Raw genomic sequence first — 23041 nt, 5'->3', positions numbered from 1 at the left:
CTTTCCCACACCATAGATGCCATCTTTCTTTGGTGGAGCACTCTCCTTTATATGGTACCAGTGTGGGAAAATGCAATAGCCACACTCAATGGACTCCCTGTCTCTCTACCCTGTCCAGCTTGCACCCTGTTGAGTCAGCTGCCTCACCGGGTATAGAGGTCTAGGCAGACTCAGGGGGTATCAGTGACTGAGCTGTATGGCTTTGGGACAGAGACCATTCCTCTAACATTCCTGTGAACCTGACCAGCATGTTCCTCTCACAGGAGATCTACTAGCCCCACCCTCCTGACTCCTGGTGGCCCCCCTAGTGAGCTACGGCTCCTGTCAGAATCTGGGACAGGCTGAGTTGCGTGGTTCTAGGGCAGGGACCATTTTTCTGTCACACACACCCGACTGATGCACAGCCTTCCGTTCACATGGCAAAATCTTGGTCTGTTTGGGCATGATAAATTCTGCCAGCCTCACTCTGATGATTTCCTGAGACCCCTTCCCCACAAAAAAAAATCTTCGGGCACTCGGAAAGGGGAAGGTATACTTAGTATATCCTGGAACTTTTGTTGAGTGGCTTCAGACCCATCAATGGCAGATTGAGCCTGTATCAATCTGGTAAACACCACTCACCCCTACCTGGTGACTCACAGAGAACCTACCTCAAGGAACCTGAGTATTGCCAGAGGCTCTTTCAGTCACTGAGCCTAACAGCAGGCCAGCAGGGAAAGGTAGGTGAAAATGGATCTCAGAGTGTCTTGGGCTTTTTGCTGACATGCTCTCAGGCTTGATGCTGGTTGAAGGCCAGCCTTGGTGCACAGCTTGGTCTTTCCCAAGGACACTAAGGCCCAGCAGAGGCAGTCACAAACAAACAAACTGTGGATCGCTTTGTAACTCCAAACAGTTTGCCCAGGGCCAGTCACAAGCAGCATCTAACAATGGTCTGCCCCAGAGTCCTTCCCAAGAGGTCCCAGAATAGACACAACCAGTGGCCAGCTTCAGACAACATCAGAGCAGGATCCAATTAGTGTCACAAGAGGCATATCCAAAGGGAGATCTTGGCAGGCACCAGATCCTGCTGAGGCAAATTCCGCTCCATGTGGTCAGCACCGGCACAGCAGCTCCTACACTATGGTCTGGGTTGATCCTCAGTCAGCCAGCCTAAGGGTTGACCCCACATGCAAACAGGCCAATAACCATCAAAACTCAATTACCACAGGAGAGCTCACATAACCCACACAGGGACATTCTTGGAACACCTAACTCAGGTGATCAAGGAGAATGGACCATTAGGTCCCACAATATACCTACTACATCATAAAGCCACCCTACCAGGACTGAAAGACATAGAAGATCTAGCTACTACACAGACACAAACACAAAGATGCAGCCAAAAAAGAGGAGAAAAAGAAATATGCCCCAAATGAAAGATAGGAGAAATCTCCAGAAAAAGAGCTAAATGAAATAAAGGCAAGCAATTTACCAGATACAGAGTTAAAAAAAAAAAAATGGTTATAAGGATACTCAAGGAACTTAGTGAGAATGTCAAGAAACTTAGTGAGAATTTCAACATCATGAAAAAGGACATAGAAACCATAAAAAAAAAAAGAACAGCCCAGCCAGTGTGGCTCAGTAGTTGAGCATCAACCTAGGATCCAGATCGTGGTTTGATTCCAGGTCAGGGCACATGCCCGGGTTGCGGGCTCAATCCCCAGTGGAGGGCGTGCTGGAGGCAGTCAATCAATGATTCTCATCATTGATGTTTCCATCTCTCTCTCCCTCCTCTCCCTTCCTCTCTCTAAAATCAATGAAGATATATATTTTTTTAAAAAGACGACAATATCTGAATTGAAGAATACACTAAAAGGAATAAACAGTACATTGGATGAAGCAGAGGATCAAATCAGCAATTTTGGAAGACAAGGTAACAAAAAATACCCAATGAGAGCAGAAAAAAGAATTGTAAAAAATGAGGATAATTTAAAGGACCTTTGGGACGACATGAAGCATGACAACATCTGTATCACAGGGGTATCAAAGGGAGGGACAGAGAGCAAGGAATAGAAACCCTATGTGAAAAATTAATGGCTAAAAACTTCCCTAACCTGGTAAAAGGAAAAGACACACAAGTCTGGGGAGCACAAAGAGTACCAAACAGCATGAGCCTAAAGAGATACACACCAAGACACATCATAATTAAAATGGGAAAGGTTAAAGACAAAAAGAGAATCTTAAAAGTAGGAAGTGAAAGACTGTTAGTTGTCTGCAAGAAAGCTCCCATACTGTCAAGCTTTCTCAATAAAAACACTTCAGGCCAGAAGGGATCGTCATGAAATATTCAAAATGATGAAAAACAAGGACCTACAACCAAGACTATTTTCCCCAGCAAGACTATCATTTAAAATTGAGGGAAAAATAAAGAGCTTCCCAGAAAAGAAAAAGGCAAAGAAGTGCATTACCACCAAACCAGTATTACAAAAAATGTTAAAGGGTCTTCTGTAAGAAGAAAAGAGGAGCATACTTATAAAGAATAAAATTACAATAAATACGAACCTATCAATAATCACTTTAAATGGAAATGGCTTAAATGCTTCAATTAAAATACATAGGGTAGCTGAATGGACTAGAAACCACAACCCATATATATATTGTCTAAAAGAAACCCACCTCAGAATGAAAGACACACATAGACTAAAAGTAAAGAGATGGCAAAAAGATATTTCATGCAAATGTAAATGGGAAAAAAAGCTGGGGTAGCAATACTTATATTAGACAAAACAGACTTTAAAACAAAGGCTATATAGTAAGAAAACAAAAAAAAAAGAAAACCAAAAAAACAGAAGAAACCAAGCACTACATAATAGTAAAGGGAGCAATCCAAAAAGAGGATATAACACTTGTAAACATTTATGCACCCAACACAGAAGCACCTAAATATATAAAGCAAGTCTTGATGGACATAAAGAAAGATATCGACAGTAATACAGTCATAGTAGGGGATTTTAATAGCAAACTGAAATCAGTGGATAGATCTTTCAGACAGAAATTCAACAAGTAAACAATGGTCTTAAGTGACACACTAGATAAGATGGAATTTAATTGATATTTTCAAAGCATTTCACCCGAAACAAGCAGAAGATACATTCTTTGCAAGCGTATGTGGAACATTTTCTAGGATAGACCCCATGTTAGGAAACAAAACAAGACTCAATAATTTAAAAAGACTGAAATGATATCAAGCATCTTCTTTGACCATAATGGTATGAAACAAGAAATCAATCACAGGGGAAAAAATCCTGAAAATTGCACAAAGACATGTAGGCTAAATAACATGTTACTAAACAATGAATGGGTTCACAATGAGATCAAGGAAGAAATCAAAAGATACCTTGAAACAAATGAAAATGAAAACACAACAACCCAAAATCTATGGAACACAGCAAAAGCAGTCCTAAGAGGAAAACTGATAGCATTACAGACCAAATTCAAGAAATAAGAAAAATCTCAACCCTAGTCAGCTAGTTCAGTGGTTAGAGCATCATCCCAATACGCCAAGATTGTGGGTTTGATCTCTGATCATGGCACATACAAGATGCAACAAATGAATGCATAAATAAATGGAACTACAAGTCAATGTCTCTCTCTCTCTCCCCTCCCTCTAAGTCAATGAACATGTCCTAGGTGAGGGTTTAGAAAAATAAATAAATAATAAGTAATACTGATATAGCATTAAACAACTTAAAATGTCACACTAGAAAATATTAACTTAATTCAATAAAAAGCATTAAAGTAGGAACAGAAGAACAAAAAAGATATAAAACCTATGGAAAACAAAAAGTACACCAGAAAATGTAAACCCAGTCTTCATCAGTAATGACATTAAATGTGAATGGGTTAAACAATCACATAAAAAGGAGATTATCAGTCTGCATTGAAAAAAATTCCAACTATTTACAAAAGATGCACTTCAGATTCAAAAATATAATTAGGTTGAAAATAAAGGGATACAAAAAGATATGTCATACAAACAGCAACCATAAGAGCTAGAGCAAATACACTAATAAAAGACAAAATAAAACTTTAAGATAAAAAATGTTACTAGAATTAAAGGTAAATTTATAACCAAAAAAAAAAAAAAAAACTTAATTCATCAGGAATGTAACATTATAAATTATAATACATAAACATAAATGCATTTAATATCATATCTCAAAATGTATTAAGTAAATCTGGTAGAAAAGAAGGGAGAAACAGACAATAATAATTGGAGACTTCAACACCTCACTTTCAAAAATGGAGAAAACAACCAGGCAGAGGATCAACAAAGATACAGAAGACTGGAACACTATAAATCAACTAGAACTAACAGATATGTATGTATAGAACACACCACCTAACAACAGCAGAATGCACATTCTTCTCAAGTGCAAACTGTACATTCTATAGGATTAACTATATGCTAGGACATAAAAAAAGCCCCAATAAAACTTAAAAACTGAAAACACACAAAGTATATGTTCTCCAAAATAAATGAAATGAGATCTCAATAACAAAAGGAAATTCATAATTATGTGAAATTAAACACACACTCCCAGATAACCGAGGTGTCAACAAGAACAAAATATTACAATGGAAATTTGGCATTATTTTAGGTGAATTAAAACAAAAGGACAACAAATCAAGGCATGCAGCTAAAGCAGTGCTTAGAAATTTATCTATGTAAACACTTGTATTAAAAAGAAAGAACTCAAGTCAGTAACTTAACCTTTCACCTTAAGAAACAGTAAAAAGCTCAAACTAAAACTAAAGTGCAAGCATGGAAATAATAAAGACGAAAATGGAAATAAGTGAAATAGAGATTTAAAAGGTAGAGGGGAAAATTAGAAAAAGTAAAGAAACTAAACTTCATTTCTTTGAAAAGATCAACAAAAAAACTGACAAAAGTTAGCTAGACTCACACAAAAAAACACCAAAAAAAACCCCCAGAGAGAACACTCTCCAATCACTAAAAGTAGTAATGAAAGAGAGAGAACTACTACCAGCCTTACAAAATAAAAAGGATTATATGGTAATACCACAAACAGTTATATGCCAACAAATTAAATAACCTATCTGGAATAGACAAATTCCATGAAAGATACAAATTATGAAAACTGATTCATGAAACATATAAATTCTCATAGACATATAGCAGATAAACAAATGACATTAATAAAGCTAATACCAATCTTTTACAAACTCTTCCAAAAACTAGAAGAGGAGAGAATACTTCCCAACTCAACCTAAGGCACTAGTATTACCCTGCGCCCAAAACCCAACAACAACAAATTACAAGGCATCTATTATAACTATAAACCAAAAACACCTCAAAAAAATTACTAGCAAAAGTAATCCAGCAACATCCAAAAAGGATTATACACCATAACCAAGTCACATATACAACCAAGAACTCAAGGTTGGCTCAACATATGAAAAGTTATTAATGATGCAGCATATGATTAGAATACAGGACAAAAACCATCAGGTCATCATAGAAGATGCAGAAAAACATTTGACAAAATCTAACACCTTTACATGATAAATATGCTCTAAAAACTCCAAATAAAAGGGAGCTTCCTCAACCTGATAAACAGCATCTATAAAAATCCCATGGCTAACATCATACTTAATGTTAAAAGACATGATACCTTCCCACAAAGACCAGGACAAGATAAAAGGTATTTGCTCTTGCCACTTCTATGCAACACTGTACTGGAAACTCTAATTGGGGCAACTGGGGAATGAAATATGTAAAAGGCATCCATACTGGAAACGAAAAAGAAAGACTATCTCTATTTGCAGATGACGTGGTCTTGTGTAGAAAAATGATAAGAAATCCACACAAAATTAGAAATACTAAACAAGTAGTTAAGTAATGTTGTAGGCTACGAAATTAACATACAAAAGAAATACAGTGTATTTCTACACAATGACAGTGAATATTCCAAAAGTGAAATTTAAAAAACAATTCATTTTACAATAACACCAAAAGATTAAAATATTTAGAATTAACAAAGTGCAAGATTTATACACTGAAAACTAAAAAATACTGTTAAAAGAAATAAAAAACTGTTAGGCAGGATAGATAGATACTAAGGCAGGAGAGAGAGGTTATTATCACACCGAAGCAGTCCTGAAACCTCCCAGGACAAGATAATCAACAGTTAAACTGCAATGACAAGGGGGAACTTGAAACCCGGTATGCTAATCCTGATACCAGGGGAGAGAAACCTTGAAGCTTGCAACAAAAAGATGTAAAACCCTCAAAACCCCAATGGGTGGGGTGCTCAGACTAGCTGAGCTGCGACTTGTGCTTTATGCCAAGTGTATCTTTAATAAATTCACTTGCTTTACTTCAACACTGCTTTCTGCCACTCATCTAAATTCTTTCTCTGGAGCTCACAAGATACGAGGCGGGGAGAGTCTAGAGCCCTCTCTGACTTGGGCGGCTCTCTGGTAACAGAACAACTAAATATATGAAAAGACATTCCCTGTTTATAGACAAAATATTTATTATTAAGATGGCAAAACTAATCTACAGTTTCAATGCAATCTGACACCTGCTACAACATAGATAAACCTTGAAGACATTATTGTAAGTCAAATAAGCCAGTCACCAAAGACAAATACTGTAGGATTCCACTTATATGAGGTAGGTAGAGTTGTCAGAGATCATAGAGAAACAAAAAGTAAAATAGAGTAAAACTTCAATATAATGGACTAATTCAGGCGAAGGGGTGTCTGTTAAAGCCGAAAATCCGTTATATAAAAAAGTAGGTTTTCTGAATGCATATGTTAAAAAGTTGACAAATTAGTTAGGTTGCCTGTTTTTACTTATGTAGACACATTTGTGTAATTAAAATGAAGTATGTATGAAAAGTTTAATTTCACAGTTTTCTATATTTATTACGATACTTTTAAATTTCTACTGAATAGGTCTAGTAAAGGCATGCATTTACCAGTCACCACAAATAAACATATGCACACAGCTGGGGCATGGCTCAGCGCACATCGGAACAACAGGCACATCAGAACATGGAACATCGTCAGAACACCACCAGCAGGCATTAAAACTGTTGCAAAAAGTCATGCCAGGCAACAACAGAACCAATCACCGTGCGATGCAGTGTGATCATGTGCTAATCATTCGCTCAACATTGTTTACAAGTGGTGAGTCTTGGTTTTAAATACACAGTCTATAGCTGCAGATATGTAATATTTATGTCAGTGAAATTACTACAATGCTTTTTCCAACATGACCTATTCGCTAAAATTTGTTAAAAATAACAGTGAATCAATAATAAAAAAAATAACCTGTTAGCTTAATTATAAGCAAATCCTGGTTAAAAGCATTTTAAAATTAACAGGGTGTTAACTTTCACATATGACAGGTGGTCAGGAAATTTTGTTTGTTAAATCCGAAGTCCATTAAATCAAGGTCTACAAAATTGAGGTTTACTGTAGTAGTTGACTGGGGATAGGAAAGAATGGGAGTTACTATTTAATAGGTACAGAGTTTCAGTTTTAGAAGGTGAAAGATGGATGTCGGTGATATTTGCACAACAATGTGAATGTATTTAATATTGAATGTATTCTTAAAAATGGTTAAGATAGTAAATTTTATGTGTATTTTACCACTATGTAAAATATTAAATTTTTTTAAAAGAAGAAAATAGAAAAATTGCACTTCATCAAAATTAAAAACTGTTGTAATCAATACCACCAAGTAAGTGAACAACCCACAGAGTGGAAGAAAATTTTGCAAATAATTTATCTGATAAGGAACTTGTATCCAGAATATATAAAGAACTCTTAAACTTAATAATAAAATGAGCCCGGCCGGGCGTGGCTCAGCAGTTGAGCGTCGACCTAGGATCTAGGCGATCAGGGTTCGATTCCTGGTCAGGGCACATGCCGGGGTTGCGGGCTCGATCGATGACTCTCTCATCATTGATGTTTCTATCTCTCTCCCTCTCCTTTCCTCTCTCTGAAATCAATAAAGATATATTTAAAAACAAAAAAACAACAACAAAAAAACCCCACAAGATATCACTTCACACCTACCAGAATGGCTATAATAAAAAAAGACAAAAAAATAACAAGTGTTGTTGAGGATGTGAAGAAACTGGAACCCTTATAATGCTGGTGAGAATGTAATATGGTACATACTCTTTGGAAAACTTTAACAGTTCTTCAAAATGTCAAACATTGTTAGCATGAACCAGCAATTCCACTCCTAAATATATACCAAAAAGAAAATATACATACACACAAAAACATGTACATAAATGTTCATAGCAGCATTATTCATAACAGCCAAAAAGTAGAAATGACCCAAATGTCCATCAGATAATGAATGGATAAACAAAACATGACATATCCACACAATGGGCTATAATCTGGCAATAAAAAGGAATGAGCACTGATGCATACTATAACATGGATAAATCTTAAAAACATACTCAGTGAAAGACGCCAGACACAAAAGATCACATATTTTATGATTTCATTTATACAAAAATGTCCAGAATAAGCAAATTTATAAGCAGAGTGGATTAGTGTTGCCTAAGGCTGAGTGTGCTCAGGGAGGTATGGAGTGGGCAGTGACTGCTAACAGGTACAGGGTTTCCCTAGAGTGCAGTGATGTTTGTACAACTCAGTGAATTGTAAAACTTAAATGAATGAATGGTATGGTATGTGAATTACATCTCAATAAGCCTGTTTTTAAAAAAGTAATGTTTGTATCCATCAGTAGATAAATAGATTAAAAAACTGTGGTACATTTATGCAACAGAATACTATGCAGCTATAAAAAAGAATGATCTCTTACCCTTTGAGACAGAATGGAAGGACCTAGACAGTATCATGCTATGTGAAATAAGCCAATCAGAGAAAGACAAGTATCACATGATATCACTTGTATGTGGAATCTAATGAACAAAATTAATTGATGAACAAAAAAGATCCAAAGACATTGAAGCATGCAACAGGCTGTCATATTTGGGGGGGGGGGGCAAGGAGGAGATTCACCAATGAACTCATATGCATATATGCATAGCCCATGGACAGACAATAGTGTGGGGAAGGCCTGGGAAGGGGGCGAAGAGGGTCAATGGGGGGGGGGGGGAAGGGACATCTGTAATACTTTCAACAATAAAGATAAATTAAATAATAATAATAAAAGCTAATGATTTAAATTTTCATTCTCAGTGTAATCATTTGTTGCCTAAAGCTCTAGATTAGCTGTTTTTATCATATATTTGTATTTGAACACTTTTTTAGAAAGAGATTTTTCTTATCCAACATGTAAAAGAGTTTAGAAGTCACTACCATCTCACATAAAAAGAGCTGAACAAACTGAAAATCAACAACTCTTCTTCAACCCATCAGAGAAATGAGTTTACAAGGTAAACCACCATCCTGAAAACTGTAGATTCAGGTGAACACAGAGAATCAGAGATTATGGGGAGCAGAAGCCTCTGGAACCAGGAACTGGTAAGAAAAAATAAACTGTAATTGGCAAACTGCTAAAAGCCAAACAAACATGGACTCACTTTGGAGATTAAAAACTCCTGGGGCCCAGCCTTAGGGAAGGCCCCTAAATTTTACTTCTAGGAGACCACCAGGCTCTCAGGATGATGATGGAACAAAATTTGCCCTCATATTTATGGCAGAGGGAGGGAAAAAGTGACGATTTTTAAAGCCCCAAAGCCCTCTGGTCTCCATAACAATAGGCTGACCTCAAGGGAAACTAAATTACCAGAGCCTGACTTGATTTTATCAAAGCCTAACCAGCCTGTAACAAGGGAAATACCCAACTCCAGGCCCCTTCTAGCCTTTCTGTTTCACCTAAGGAGGGGGAAAATGCTGAGAAGCACTTGCAACAGTAATAGCCTAAGGCAGGGGTGGGGAAAGTCCCGCTGCAGGCCATATAAGGCCCAAGAAATCATTTGGTCTGGCCCTGCCAAGGTAACCACTGGCAGGATTCTAAATTCAATAAATTAAATTAAATGTTTGACCAAATATAGCAGGCTAATTTTTAAGTTGATAATTTTGTATGGCCTGCGAAAGATGTTATAAATATCCAAATTGCCCTTGGCAGAAATAAGGTTCCCCACCCCTGGCCTAAGGAAAGAGGCTCACTAAAAGACCGAGACCTAATCATAGGGTTATTATAATGAAATCTCTTCCCTCCACATATTACCACTACATAAATAGGGCTCTTGTATAAATTACAGAGGAAAGAATGCAAACAAGCCTATGACCCCGTTTAAGGAATCTTAAGGGAAACCAAAAGACAACATAGGAGAAAAAACAAGGGCACCAGAGACAATTTTAGCGTCTGACACCACAGTTATAGCTAACTGTAATAGAGCCTAACTTCTAGCCAAATAAAACCTCACACCAAAGGCATATTTATTTACCTCAGTATTTTTACTTAGTACATCATGTCCAGTGTTCAACAAAAAATTACAAGGCGTGTTAGAAGGCAAAAAACAGTCTGAAAAGACAAAGCAAGAAATAGGACCTGACTCAGAAATGGCAGAGATTTTGGAATATCAGACCAGGTATTTCAAGTAACTATGATTAAATATGTTGAGCACTCTAATGGAAAAAATGGACAACATGCAAGAACAGATGAGTAATATAAGCAGAGAGATAAAAATTCTAAGGAAGATCAAAAGGAAAGTATAGAAACCAAAACATTGTAACAGAAATGAAGGGTGCCTTCATTGATGGGTTCATCAGTAGGCTGCACATGCTGTGTTGAGGAACAAATCAGTGAGCTTTAAGGTAGGTCATTAGAAACTGCCCAAACTAAAATGTGAATAGAGAAAAAAAAAGAACAGAATACCCAAGAATTTGGGGACAATTTCAAAGGATGTAAGGGGGGGGGTGAACAACAACCTGAGAATTCTTTACCAAGGTGTGCTATAATTTGTTAAAGTCACAAAACAACATTTTTAGATATGATGCCCTTCTCAAACCCTATGGCAGTTCTAAATTCATCTCTATGACTAAACCAGGTATGAGCTGGGACCCTTAGATAGTTCCGACATTAAAATTACTTGATAAAATTAGTATATTTGAGGCCACTCATTTCAAGTAAGCTTATCACTGAAATTCTGGTCCAGACAGAATGCAAATATTACCAGTCTCCTGTCCCCATATTCTATTCCTGCTGTTTTCTTACCTTGGTTCCTCCCACTACTTATTCCTTCCCTCCCTTCTTTCCTCTGTGCTCTTTGAAACCATTCTGCTATTTAATAAACAACCTTTCTCAAATTTTTCAGAGAATACTCTCTAACTTTTTGCCCTAAAAAACACTTGATTTTCCTCTTAATAATATTATTGACTATGCAGCCCTCTCCCATATACCATGACTCTGAAAACAAGGAGAGATAGATAGAAGATAGCATTTAACTACCTCTCACAATGATTTCCTTACCATATTTTCTATGTTCCTCAAATAAACAAAAGACATACAAATAAAACCTCCTTTCTCGAGGTTTAGGCCACACATAGCTTCAATACCATCCTCCATCTATCATGTTCTTACAACTCCAGTTGCTTCCATTCACTTTCTGGAGACTTCAAGGTACAAAGGCTTCCCTAAGCCCCAAATCCCACAAAAAAATCAGAAAATATTTAAAAATAGTTAATCAATCCAAAAAGCTAGCTTCAAAATCTCAATTTACTTTATCCCAGTGATCTTTATTCAACTTCTACTATTCAACCACCGCAGGGCCAAGCAGTGGATCTTACCCCCTTCAAACTGATGCACATTTAAATGTACTAACTAACTCTGACCAAAATTACTCATTCTTCTAGCTCTCTCAATAACTCATACCTACCTCATGAATTCAACTTCATAAATAAACCTCTGTCCCTTCATTTTCTCCCAGACTAACAACTCTCCTGACTTCTTTTCTTTCCCTATGCAGGCTGAAACCAACAGCTAACCAACTCTTCTCTCACATATTCCGTTGCCCTGCTATCCTTCCACCACACCCAAATCCCTAAACTAAGAATCAATCCTGTAATTAATCTTCTCCATTACTGAGTTTTAGTAGAGAGAAATCAGAGAGGCAACACAGGCTGACAACATTATAAAATCATTTCTAACCTCACCTGACTTCTCAGAACTACCTGCCAATCCTTTTGCTTGTCCTTAGCTCCATCTCCTATTCACTTCAACATAAATTCTGAGCCTTCACCCAAGCCACTCTCCTCTTATCTCCTAAAACCCCCACCTGCCCCCACCTCCTACAGCAAATAGATAACCTTGCTTTCCGCCTCGAAACTGAGCTTTCAATTCCCTCTCTACAAGCTTATTTGTATCCACTCTTGTCCTCTTGAGCTCCATTAATTTTTTTCCTTCAAGTCACAGAAAGGAATATAGAAACAAACTGACTCTAACTAAGACTTGTCCATGAAATTCAGTTCTAAACACTGAAGAATGCAATTAAATCAAATGGTTCATCTAATGAGACCTGTGCATTTATAAATACACTTAATCCAAAGTCAACATGACTGCAGGAATTCAAATATAAAAAATTAGCCACAGCTAAATATTTTTAACAAGCTAGCCATACGGACATTTAATATCACCTTTTCTACATACCTGATAAATGTTTGAGAGCCTTTGGCACAATCTCAGGAGATACTCTCAACATTCTGAGATCTGAAGAGTGAAACTCCAACTCTCTGGTTGGCTCATGAGGAACAAATGGAGGTAATACAGACGAAAAAGACTGATTAGAATGACCTACCTATGAAAAGAGATACAAAAGAAAGAAAATAGGATTAATTTTTGACATCAACTGCTGAAATACAAACCTCACTTTTATGAAAATAAATACTAGGCAGTTATACCAGTTCTTTAAGATTATATTCTCAATCCTCCTGAATTCATATACAGGTCATTTCTTGTTTGGTCAATTCCAAGAAGGCTCTACAAATTATTCTGAGGGTCTGTAAGTCTGCCTGTATAGAATATTATAGATATGAGGCCTAGAACTATTATATTACTCAGTTTTCTCCTTATAATAGCATGATCACTGCAGAATTTGAACTATGGTACAAGGATTTTTTTAAGAGGAAGAAGTGTGTTGTGGACAGGAAAAAGGAGGGAAGAAAAAACAGGAAGATTTCCAAGAAATCCACAAATATTTAGAATAATAAAAGCATCAAAAACCTGTATCTGTGATCAGTTACCAAAAAACAAAAGTCCTCAAAGTTCTTGAAACAAAAGTAGTGGGAAATAAAAACTGATAGTGAAGTAAAGGTTAAATGCTGAAACAGAAGTTCCTAAAGTTTTATCAGATTACAAAGTTATCACTTTCATACCCACTGTTATTAGACTGAAAATTAGAATTAAACAATGCCTACTTTAGAATAAAGAAAATAAAACTAGCCTAACAGTTCTCTATATTAAAATCCTTTTTAAATTCAACAAATTATAAATAAAAAGTACATCACAATATCTTTGTTCATTTCCTCTTATCAACTATCTGAACCTAAGGGTATAAATATGGTTGCAACTCAAACTAATAGTTTTCCAATAACTACAATCTTATATTTGGAAAAACAGTAAAAGGAAAGTAACATTAAATATACCACATATATTATCTAAGTGAATCTAATGACTAGCAGGATATAAGAGTATATTATAAGGAAGTGGGACCCAGGTTAGAGTTGACAGTTTCAGACAAAAGAAGGTGGGCAATAGGACCAGAGGAAGATTAAAGCCAAGGAATCCAAAAATCCAGGAAAATAAGCCTTGTATAAAAGAAACATTGAAACAATTTTTATAACACCCCAAAGTTATAATTTTCTAGTACACACACACAATAATAATGATATAAATAGAGAAAAAGGGAATGTAATAATACATAAGCATGTTGCTCATGTGGGAAGGAGACAGGTAGTTTCCTTTGGGAACACTGACTAGTTTGGACATTAAGTACCTCAGTATCCTTCCTGGGGAAACACAGATTCTTATCATTTTCAAGATACCTCTAAAGTCAAATCTTTCAGGAGCATCTAAAAATAAATACTTGAGCACTGTCAGGTAGCACAGTTGGTTAGAGCGTTATCCTGATATGCCAAGGTTGCGGGTTCAATCCCCCATCAGGGCACATACAAGAATCAACCAATGAATACATAAATAAGTGGAACAACAAATTGATCTCTCTCTCCCTCCCTTACTCTCTCTAAAATCATAAATTAATTTTTAAAAATTAAAAATAAATAAAAATACTTGAATATTTCCAGGGCCTATTCCAAGGCTTGTACATTGAAGACCAGAGAGAGAAAAAGCACAAATCAATGTCTCCATGAGTGAGTCCAGTCTTTTTAACACTGTCCCAAAGGTTCTTGCTAGCAAAACTTAGATGAATTAAGATGCCTAGGATGAAAGGCCTGGAAGCACCAAAGGATGGCTTTTTCCAAGACACCATAGAACTAAATCTTATGGTCTACAAAATACAAACATTTCTTTTAGGCCACTCGCTAACAAATTAATGATATTCCTGCATATCAGATGAAGATCAGATTATAAGTCACAAGTTGGTATTAGAAGACATAAACAGGCACTTTTATCCCCATTTTTCAACTAAAATATTTCTTTCCCTGCCCCACAGGAAATGACAAATGGAAAAACTTACAGGCCTTTCCTTGGATGGTAGGTGAAAAGCAGACTGCCAGGGCAGAGAGAAGTCACAGATCTCTAGATCATCAAGCAAATTTTCTAAATCTGCTAGCTCAATGTACTCCCCAGTCAAGTTACCTTGGTCACATATCTAGGAAATAGTAAAAAGTAAAATAACAATGCCATTTCCTGAAACAATACTGGAAAAGACCATATTTTCCCCAACTATCATTTTATTATGTCTCACCTCTTGTAGTTCAGTAGTTCTTTTACTGCATACAATGGCATTTTCATCTAGGCTACAGCATTCAGTATCATCACCCAGACTACAGATGTCAGATTCCGCCGTCCCCTGCAGGCCCTCTACAAAATAGGAGTCATTTTGCATAATTGTATATATCATAAAACTGGACTTGGCTCTCTTAAGCCCCGGAATTTCACCTAGGCCTATATGAGCTTTCAGCAATGTCTCCTGGGCAACTGTAATTAATGATGCATCACTGATCATTGGTAAAGCACCTTGTGACTTTGCATCATAAGCCACCAAGTTTGCTGAAAAGCTGCTTCCTACAGCTGTGAATGGACCATCAATGACATGACTAGAATTTACATTCTTACCCAAAATATAGTTTGAGGAATCTGCAACTTCTTCAAAGGTTTGCTGCTTTAAATCTTGCAAAAACAAAGAATCTGAAGTTGATCCTTCCAGTGGGTAAATAACGCTTGAAGATCCTGCCTTTTCTGCAAGGTCAAGAGCAGAAACAGACTTTATCTTCACAATAGGAAGAAATGGTTCATTATCTACATCACACTGAAATAAAGCTTACTGTGTTTTGCAAAGACCAATAACCTGGCTGTGAGATTTTTCACTTAAAGAAGCAGATGATTTAAACTCTGGAATAAAAGAAAATGGCTTAAAGACTATTTCCTGAGAAGCACTGGGGAGTGATTTTACATTAGGAAGCCAGTACAGGGAGCTAACATCATCATCTTTTTTATGCAACAATCGTTTTGAAGCTGCTGGTTCAAATACCCCAGGAGTAGAGTGATAGCGTGGATGACTAAGTTCATCGAAGAAAGAATTTTCATCATTGTAATTTAATAAGATCTGAATTTCTTGGTTCACTTTCTTGGCTGTCATTTGTTACACATTTACAGATGTCAGTCTGGATTTCATTTACTGTACTCTCTTTCTTGGAAGGCTCAATAGAGGCAATAACTGCCTTAAAGGCTACATTTGCAGTAGCATCAACATTTTCCCTCCAGCCTGGCCGGGCGTGGCTCAGTGGTAAAAGCGTCGACCTAGGATCCAGGCGATCAGGGTTCGATTCCCAGTCAGGGCACATGCTTGGGTTGCGGGCTGCAGCCAATCAATGACTCTCTCATCACTGATGTTTCTATCTCTCTCTCTCCCTCTCCCTTCCTCTCTCTGAAATCAATAAAGATATATTTAAAGAAAAAAACAAAAAAACATTTTCCCTCCAAAAGCAGCACTTGCCTTTTGGTTTCTTTCCTCTTGAAAATAAAGTTGTTCTGATGTCTCATCCAAGCTGGATGAAATAGTCTGAAGACGACCACCAGAAGTCGCTACCTTAGAGATATCATGTCCCCTAGAGAGTATATGTGTTTCTGAAACTTTTACAGAATTATCAGGAACTATAACATTCTCAATATACTCTATTTCTGAAGATCTGGGACACATCTCTGAAAATACTAAAGTACTGCTATTCTCCTTTAGTTCAAAACATTGAGACAATTCTTTCCCCAAATCTTCTTCATTTCCTTCAGAACACTCCAAAGAAACTATGTTTTGTTTCACCTCATTCTCAGCTGGAGCCCTTAAATAAACACTCTCAAAATAATGACTATCACACATCAAGGGAATCTTTTCCCTATCCTTTCCAACAAGCAACGCAAGAAAAAATATGACATTTTACTATTCAAATGAGGAGCAACTACTGATCAGACATGTTTCTGGATGGTGTGAAGCTCCCTGTTTGCTCCATGGCATAAATGAAAAAGGGGCACTGAAATTATCACTTCCCTCAGGAATTTTATTTTTATCAATGGTATCAGATGAATTTGAGCAAGAATCTTGGTCCTTACTGGTTAAATATTTTTTTGACTGTTGTAAAGCTTCCTGTTTCCAATACTGCACATATGAACAAGAAGCATCAAAACTGTCACTTTCTCATCTGTAATGTTTTAAACAATAATAAAATTTAAAAAACAAAAAAACAAAAAACTGTCACTTTTTTTAGGAGTTACATATTCATCACTTGTATCAGATGAAGTTGAAAAAGAAAATTGATTTTTATCAGCTAAATTGGTTTCTGGCTCCTGTGTAACTTCTTGTATCTTCCATGACATATATGAACAAAGAGCACCATAACTATCAGAGTCTTTGGGGGTTTTCAGTTCATCAACTGTATCAGATGAAACAATCTCTTCTTTGGTTCCTTGTTCAGGATGTAAAAAAGAGCCCTGAGACTTAACAGCTGTACTCCCTGTAAGTGTGTACTGAGATACACTAAAGCGACTATTAACTAAGTCTGAAGCTACTTCTGAGGATGCCTGGAACAAAGCTTCACTAACTTCCGCCAGTCGAGAAAATCCTTCAGTGTCTTCGGACTTACCAGGAATCCCCCTGAAAATATACAGTTAAAAATAAAAAGGTTACACATTTAAAACATTTATTTTTTTAAATACCAACATAAAAAAATACAAAACTGATACGTCACTGATATCAAGGTTATTTGAAAAATGTGTTGAAAAGCAAAGTTCTAATTTCAAATTCTTTTAAGATGGCTAATGACTGAACAAGGCAGATGTTTTATAAACAGAAAGTATACTACCATCCTGTGACCCTGATATTTTCTCAGGCTCCTCTAAAACAGCATTACCAAATATATGAGTAATTTCATATTGTCAAAAAAAATCCTTTAAATAAAAAATCAAACTTTACTATTTAAAATGTTTAACTTATTCCCACCTACCATAATTTAAAATTCACTTAACCTGCATTAGTTATTTTACTCATCATTTATTATGCTCTTGAAAACCACTTAAGAAGTGATCTACTCCCCACACACACAAAATACAACAGTAATCTAATCACTGGTTGACTATTGTGTACAAAATACTTTTCATAAAAGTAATTTTAAAGTAATACACAGCAGAAGGGCAGAGGTTTCTACTCATTAAACATCTAGTTTTTAATTTGTCTTTTTTTTTTTAAGTTCTACAAAAGAAAAACTTATATTCTTGGATAATTTCAAATGTTTTGGAGAATTACAGACTTGTCTTCCACTATGACCATTCTAAAGGGTATTAAATTTGGAACAATTGTTAATTTGGACATGTCTGTTAGAAAAATCTTGTTATTTCACATTCACACATGTAACGTAAGGAAAGATAACGAGGCTCATTCAATATATCAGCTGACCAAAATGAGAGTGCAGAACAAGTTAGTGACCATGAAACAAATGCTTTTTACAAAATGAGGTTGGGTGATGGAAGCAAAAGGGGAGATTTATAAAATGAAAAATCGTGTGCCTTCTAAATTAAAATATGCCTGAAATGCTAGAACATATTAGAAATTATTTTTAAATACACTACAGTAACCTGGCTCATTTTTACACATACATATGTTACTATGTCAAACTGATACGCATCATGTCTTAACTTAGGGACTTGCCACCTTCAGAGTATGAGCTGAAACTATCTAACCCCTACCCTAAAGTCTCAACTTGAGCTAACGTAATTAATATTAGTAACAACTAAGAACAAGAAAAGCAAGAGTAGAAAAGTTACATGAAAATAAAAAAATAAATCATCTTACCTTAGAGGTGTAAAATCTAGTTCACTTTGGTGAAATATAGAATCAGGCCCAAACTCTTGGTCTTGTGTCAAACATGTCAGCAAAGGCAAATCCGGAGAAGCAAAGTTGTCTTGTATGACTGCAAAGTTTCAAATATGAAAATGTTGAAAATACTAAAAATTAACTGTTTGGTTCACTCATATAATACTTTAAAGAACCTAAACATGCCGCCATCTGGAAGTTTCTATAAACTTTAGTATGATGATATAATAGCAGCAGCAACTACCTGAGAAGGTCGAGACACTACACATACAATATTTCACTTAATCCTCATGACAACCTTGAAGGATGGGTATTATTATGCCCATCTTATAGGTGAGGAAACATGATTACAAAACTTAAGAAATATTAAGTAATTTGTCCACAATCAAATAGCCTAAGTGCCAGAGTGAGATCTGAACCTAAACACTAACTTTTTAGCAAGTGCTCTTACTGTTATGGGTGTTTCTTTCCATCAAAGTGTTGTCCATGGGTTCCTGGGCATCCCTAAGATGTTCTCAGAAAGTGACTAGGGTCAAAATTATATTCAAAATAATATTAAGGCCCCAGTTGGTTGGAGCGTCGTTTCATGAAACAAAAGGTTGCGAGTTTGATTCCTGACCAGGGCACATACCTACGTTGCGGGTTTGATCCCTGGTGGGGTACATACAGGAGGCAAATGATCGATGTTTCTCTCTTACATCAGTGTTTCTCCCTCTCCCTTCCTCTCTCTCACAAAAAATTAATAAATCAATCATATCCTCGGGAGAGGATTAAAAATAATAATAAAAATATTAAGATATCATTTGCCACTCTGGTCATTTTGGCTCAGTGGTTAGAGCGTTGGCCCACAGACTAGGGGTCCTGGGTTTGATTCCAGCCAGGGCACATACCTCGGTTGCATGCTCAATCCCCAGCCCTGGTCATTCCAACATCGATATTTCTCTCTCCCTCCCTCTCTCTCTCTCCACCCCCTTCCACTCTCTCTGAAAAGCAATAGAAAAAAATATTCTCAGGTAAGGATTAAAAAAAAAAAAAGCTATCATTTGCCTTATTCACTCTCATTCTCTCAGAAGTGGAATTTTCCAGACGCAACATGTACGATACTGAATGTAGAAGCAAATATCAGAAACTACCTGTTTTCTATTAAGTCAGCCATTACAGAGATTTTTTTTTTTTTTTAAAGTAAAACAATGATACTCTTCTAAATAATTTTGTTTTGGAATATAGCTATTTTTCTTAAAAAACTTTGTAATTTATGTTAAATGCAATCAAGTTATTTTTAATGAGTTAATCGTTTTAAATTGGTGAGTTTTAATTTTTAATATGGGAAAAATACCAATAACCCACATTAAACAAAAGGTCTTTAGAGTCCTTAGTAACTTTAAAGTGCGTAAAGTAGTCCTGTGACCAAAAAGTTTGAGAACTACTGATTTAAAAGGAAAAAATTATTGTGAATTCCTAAATGCAAACCTAAATAATTCTTATTAGAATGCCCTTGATTATATACAAAGTATAAAGTCCTTATTCCTTATAATATTTATAGTACAAAACAAAAAAGTAAAGATTAACTGAAACAAATCTATACAACTAACAGCATCCTATTTAACATTAATTCGACTGGATGGGTGATATTTTGCTAAAACTAAATGGTTCTTCCAATATGCATAACTCTTGCTACAGTTTACTTTCTTGATTTCAGAATGCCTGTAATACTGCACACCTTCCCTATCATAACCATCACACTCTTGTTTTAATCTTTGGTCTGCTTCCCACCTAGATTGAAAACTCCATGTTTGCTTTATTCATAGCTGGATCTTCAATGCCTAGCAAAATACCTGCTACGCTTAGCAGGCATTCAAAATAGAATTACTTATTATTTACTTACTGAATTAATTAATTAAAAATGAGAAGCCTTTACCACTGAGGACTAACTAGTATGATTCCTCTTTGGCCTTTGCTTAGAGACTCAGTCTTAAACCTTCATAACCTTAATTTCATAAGCTTCATAAGTCCGAGACACCTCTAAGAATCCTAAGGTTTTTTAACAAAGACTCCACATTTCCTTACATTTGGACACTGTTGATAGCTTGGATCACTCTTTTTTGACATATCTAACTGTTACAGCACCGGTTTTCATTATGACATTTGCCATTAGCGAGACTAATATACCCCACAATGACTATAGTATTCATGCATAACAAAATAGCAACGATAAAATTTCCTCTGCCATCACATCCAGGGATCTGCTCTAATAATTAAATATGTTCTACTTTTTCTATAGTAAATGAGAAGCTAGAGTTATAAAACTTTATGTTAGCAAAAATTTTAGAAGCCAGACACACAGTTTCCTACCAAAAGCTGAAATTATTTCATTAGAGAATTTTGCTTGACATTTTGCTGTGACATAAGCTCATTTTAAAAAAAAAAATTTATTAATCTTTTCTTAGAGAGGAAAAGAGAGAGATGAAGGGAGAAGGAGAGGGGGACAGAGAGAAACATACAAGTGAGAGCGAAACATTAATCAGTTACCTCCTGAACCCCCCTTACTGAACACCCCTTACTGAAGACTGAGACCACACCTGGGCATCGAGCCAGAAACCCAGGCATGTGCCCTGACCAGAAATTGAACCAGCAACCTTTCAGTGCAGGGGACAACGTCCAACCAACTGAGCCACACAGGCCAGGGCTAAGCTCCTTTTTTTCGTTGTTATATAGCCTTTCCATTATTGAATGGCTCTAGTAGAAAGTTCTTTCTTATATCAAGTTTACAACAGCCTTATGTATTCTCATTTTAACCTCTAGACTAGGAGTTAGCAAATACTTTTATAAAAGGCCAGGAAGTAAATATTTTAGGCTTTGTTGCTCATATAGTTTCTGTTGCATATACTTTTTTTGTTGTTTTTACAATCATTTTGAAAATGCAAAAACCACTTAGCTCGTAAAAAATCAGGCCTTGGCCTGTAGTTTGCACACTCTTGCTGTAGACCATTCAAGTACTCATCATACACGATACTGTTATTTTCTGTTTACTGGATTGTCTTCCCAAAGAGATAGCTTTTATCTATATATTCCTAGCATCAAACACACAATAGACACTTAGCTATTTGTTAAATAAATGAATGAAAATGTTGCTTCCACTTTAGCATGACAGCCCTTCAAATACCTGATCATAGCAAAGCCTTCTCTTTCATCCACTATCATAGTCATCTCCTCCCATAAAGGAGCACTTATGTTGTCAACATCTTTCTTAAAATTAATAAATTTTAAATAAATTTAAAAATTAATAAAACCAAAATTGAAGTTGACTTTGACGATCCACATTACAGAATTCATTTGCACTAGTATTTTTATTTGGATAGCATTAGTTTATGCTTAAAAAGAACTTAAACTAACTCCTATTCAAGCTCCTCTAAAAAACTCTGACAACTTCCTGATTGAACCCATTTCTCTGACAAAAGCTAATTCTAAAATGTGGTGGTTGTATTTTTTTTCAATTTCTGAAAACAAAATCTGAAGAAAGGAAGAATGAAGTAATATTTGTCTGAATTATGATTTAGGCATGGAAAAATTTAAATTACCATATTTGTTTAGCATTCTTATATATCTGCAATGATCCAAAGTAGTAACAGTACAATTTACTCTACCTCCTACTTCGATGATTTGAGAGATACTTAAAGTATACCTTTTGTAAAGAGCTAATAAATCAGTTCCATATGCAGCAAAGCAGTAAGAGCTACCTTAAACAAATCATTTAACTTCTTTATCTAAATTTTTGTTTCTGAAAACTGAGAATAACAACATATGTGGTAACCAATTTTAAGAATCTAATGAGGTAAGCATGAACATTTGTTTTTTGTTTCTATTTTAAGGATTATGGAGTCAACATTGTCGAGTAGTCAAAGGATAATATATGGCTTACCCCAAGAAAAACTATCACAAATTCAGGACTGAGGAGGTGCACCTACTAGAGAGGAAGTTACCAACTTTCTGCCTTCCGTGAGCAAAGAGTATGATAAAATGAGGAGCAACTCACATTAGCATAACTACACAAGCTGGTCTGTGCAGAAAACCAGGAATAAACTAATATCTTTGAGTACATCTTTACAGAGCTCCTCAACTCAAGAAAGGATTTAAATGCAGGACTTGCACTCCCCCAAAAGTATTTTATAAATGTTAGGTATTAATACTAGTTTAAAGGGGGTAAAAAAAGAGGTATTACCTATCAATGGAGAACAAAAGAGATCTCTGTTGTGTTCCTTTACTTGATTTTCTGATTGGGTCAATATACCTTCCTCCACAGAGGGGAAGTCTGTAACTTCTGTCCCTTCCTCTCTCACATTAAACCTGGTCTGGGTTGTATCCGAGGTGTGGGAAGAGTCGATTTCTTGAGGAAGAAAATGCCAAGATTCTGTTCTCTAAAATAATAATTTTGAAGGAAAACATACTAAGTTATTAACTGAATTAACATACATATTAACATTCAGATTAAAATATCCACT

General features: G+C 35.9%; 1 protein-coding gene across 2 annotated transcripts in view; it reads right to left on the bottom strand.

The window, feature by feature from the left end:
* The window catches only part of ALMS1 (ALMS1 centrosome and basal body associated protein), a 113404-nt gene that overhangs the window by 72029 nt on the left and 18334 nt on the right, over positions 1-23041 (bottom strand). For both annotated transcript variants that reach the window (XM_081156973.1, XM_081156974.1), the window contains 7 exons: positions 22762-22957; positions 18522-18639; positions 17317-17327; positions 15299-15421; positions 14928-15043; positions 14697-14831; positions 12653-12800 (listed from right to left, as the gene is read on the bottom strand). In XM_081156973.1, the coding sequence (XP_081013099.1) occupies positions 12653-12800; positions 14697-14831; positions 14928-15043; positions 15299-15421; positions 17317-17327; positions 18522-18639; positions 22762-22957 (847 nt within the window). The remainder of the gene's footprint in view (positions 1-12652; positions 12801-14696; positions 14832-14927; positions 15044-15298; positions 15422-17316; positions 17328-18521; positions 18640-22761; positions 22958-23041) is intronic.

The sequence above is a fragment of the Miniopterus schreibersii genome (assembly GCF_964146895.1).
Source record: "Miniopterus schreibersii genome assembly, chromosome: 13".
Classification (NCBI taxonomy): Eukaryota; Metazoa; Chordata; class Mammalia; order Chiroptera; family Miniopteridae; genus Miniopterus; species Miniopterus schreibersii.
The sequence above is the reverse complement of the archived record's forward strand: the minus strand, read 5'-3'. Positions and strand labels throughout refer to the sequence as shown.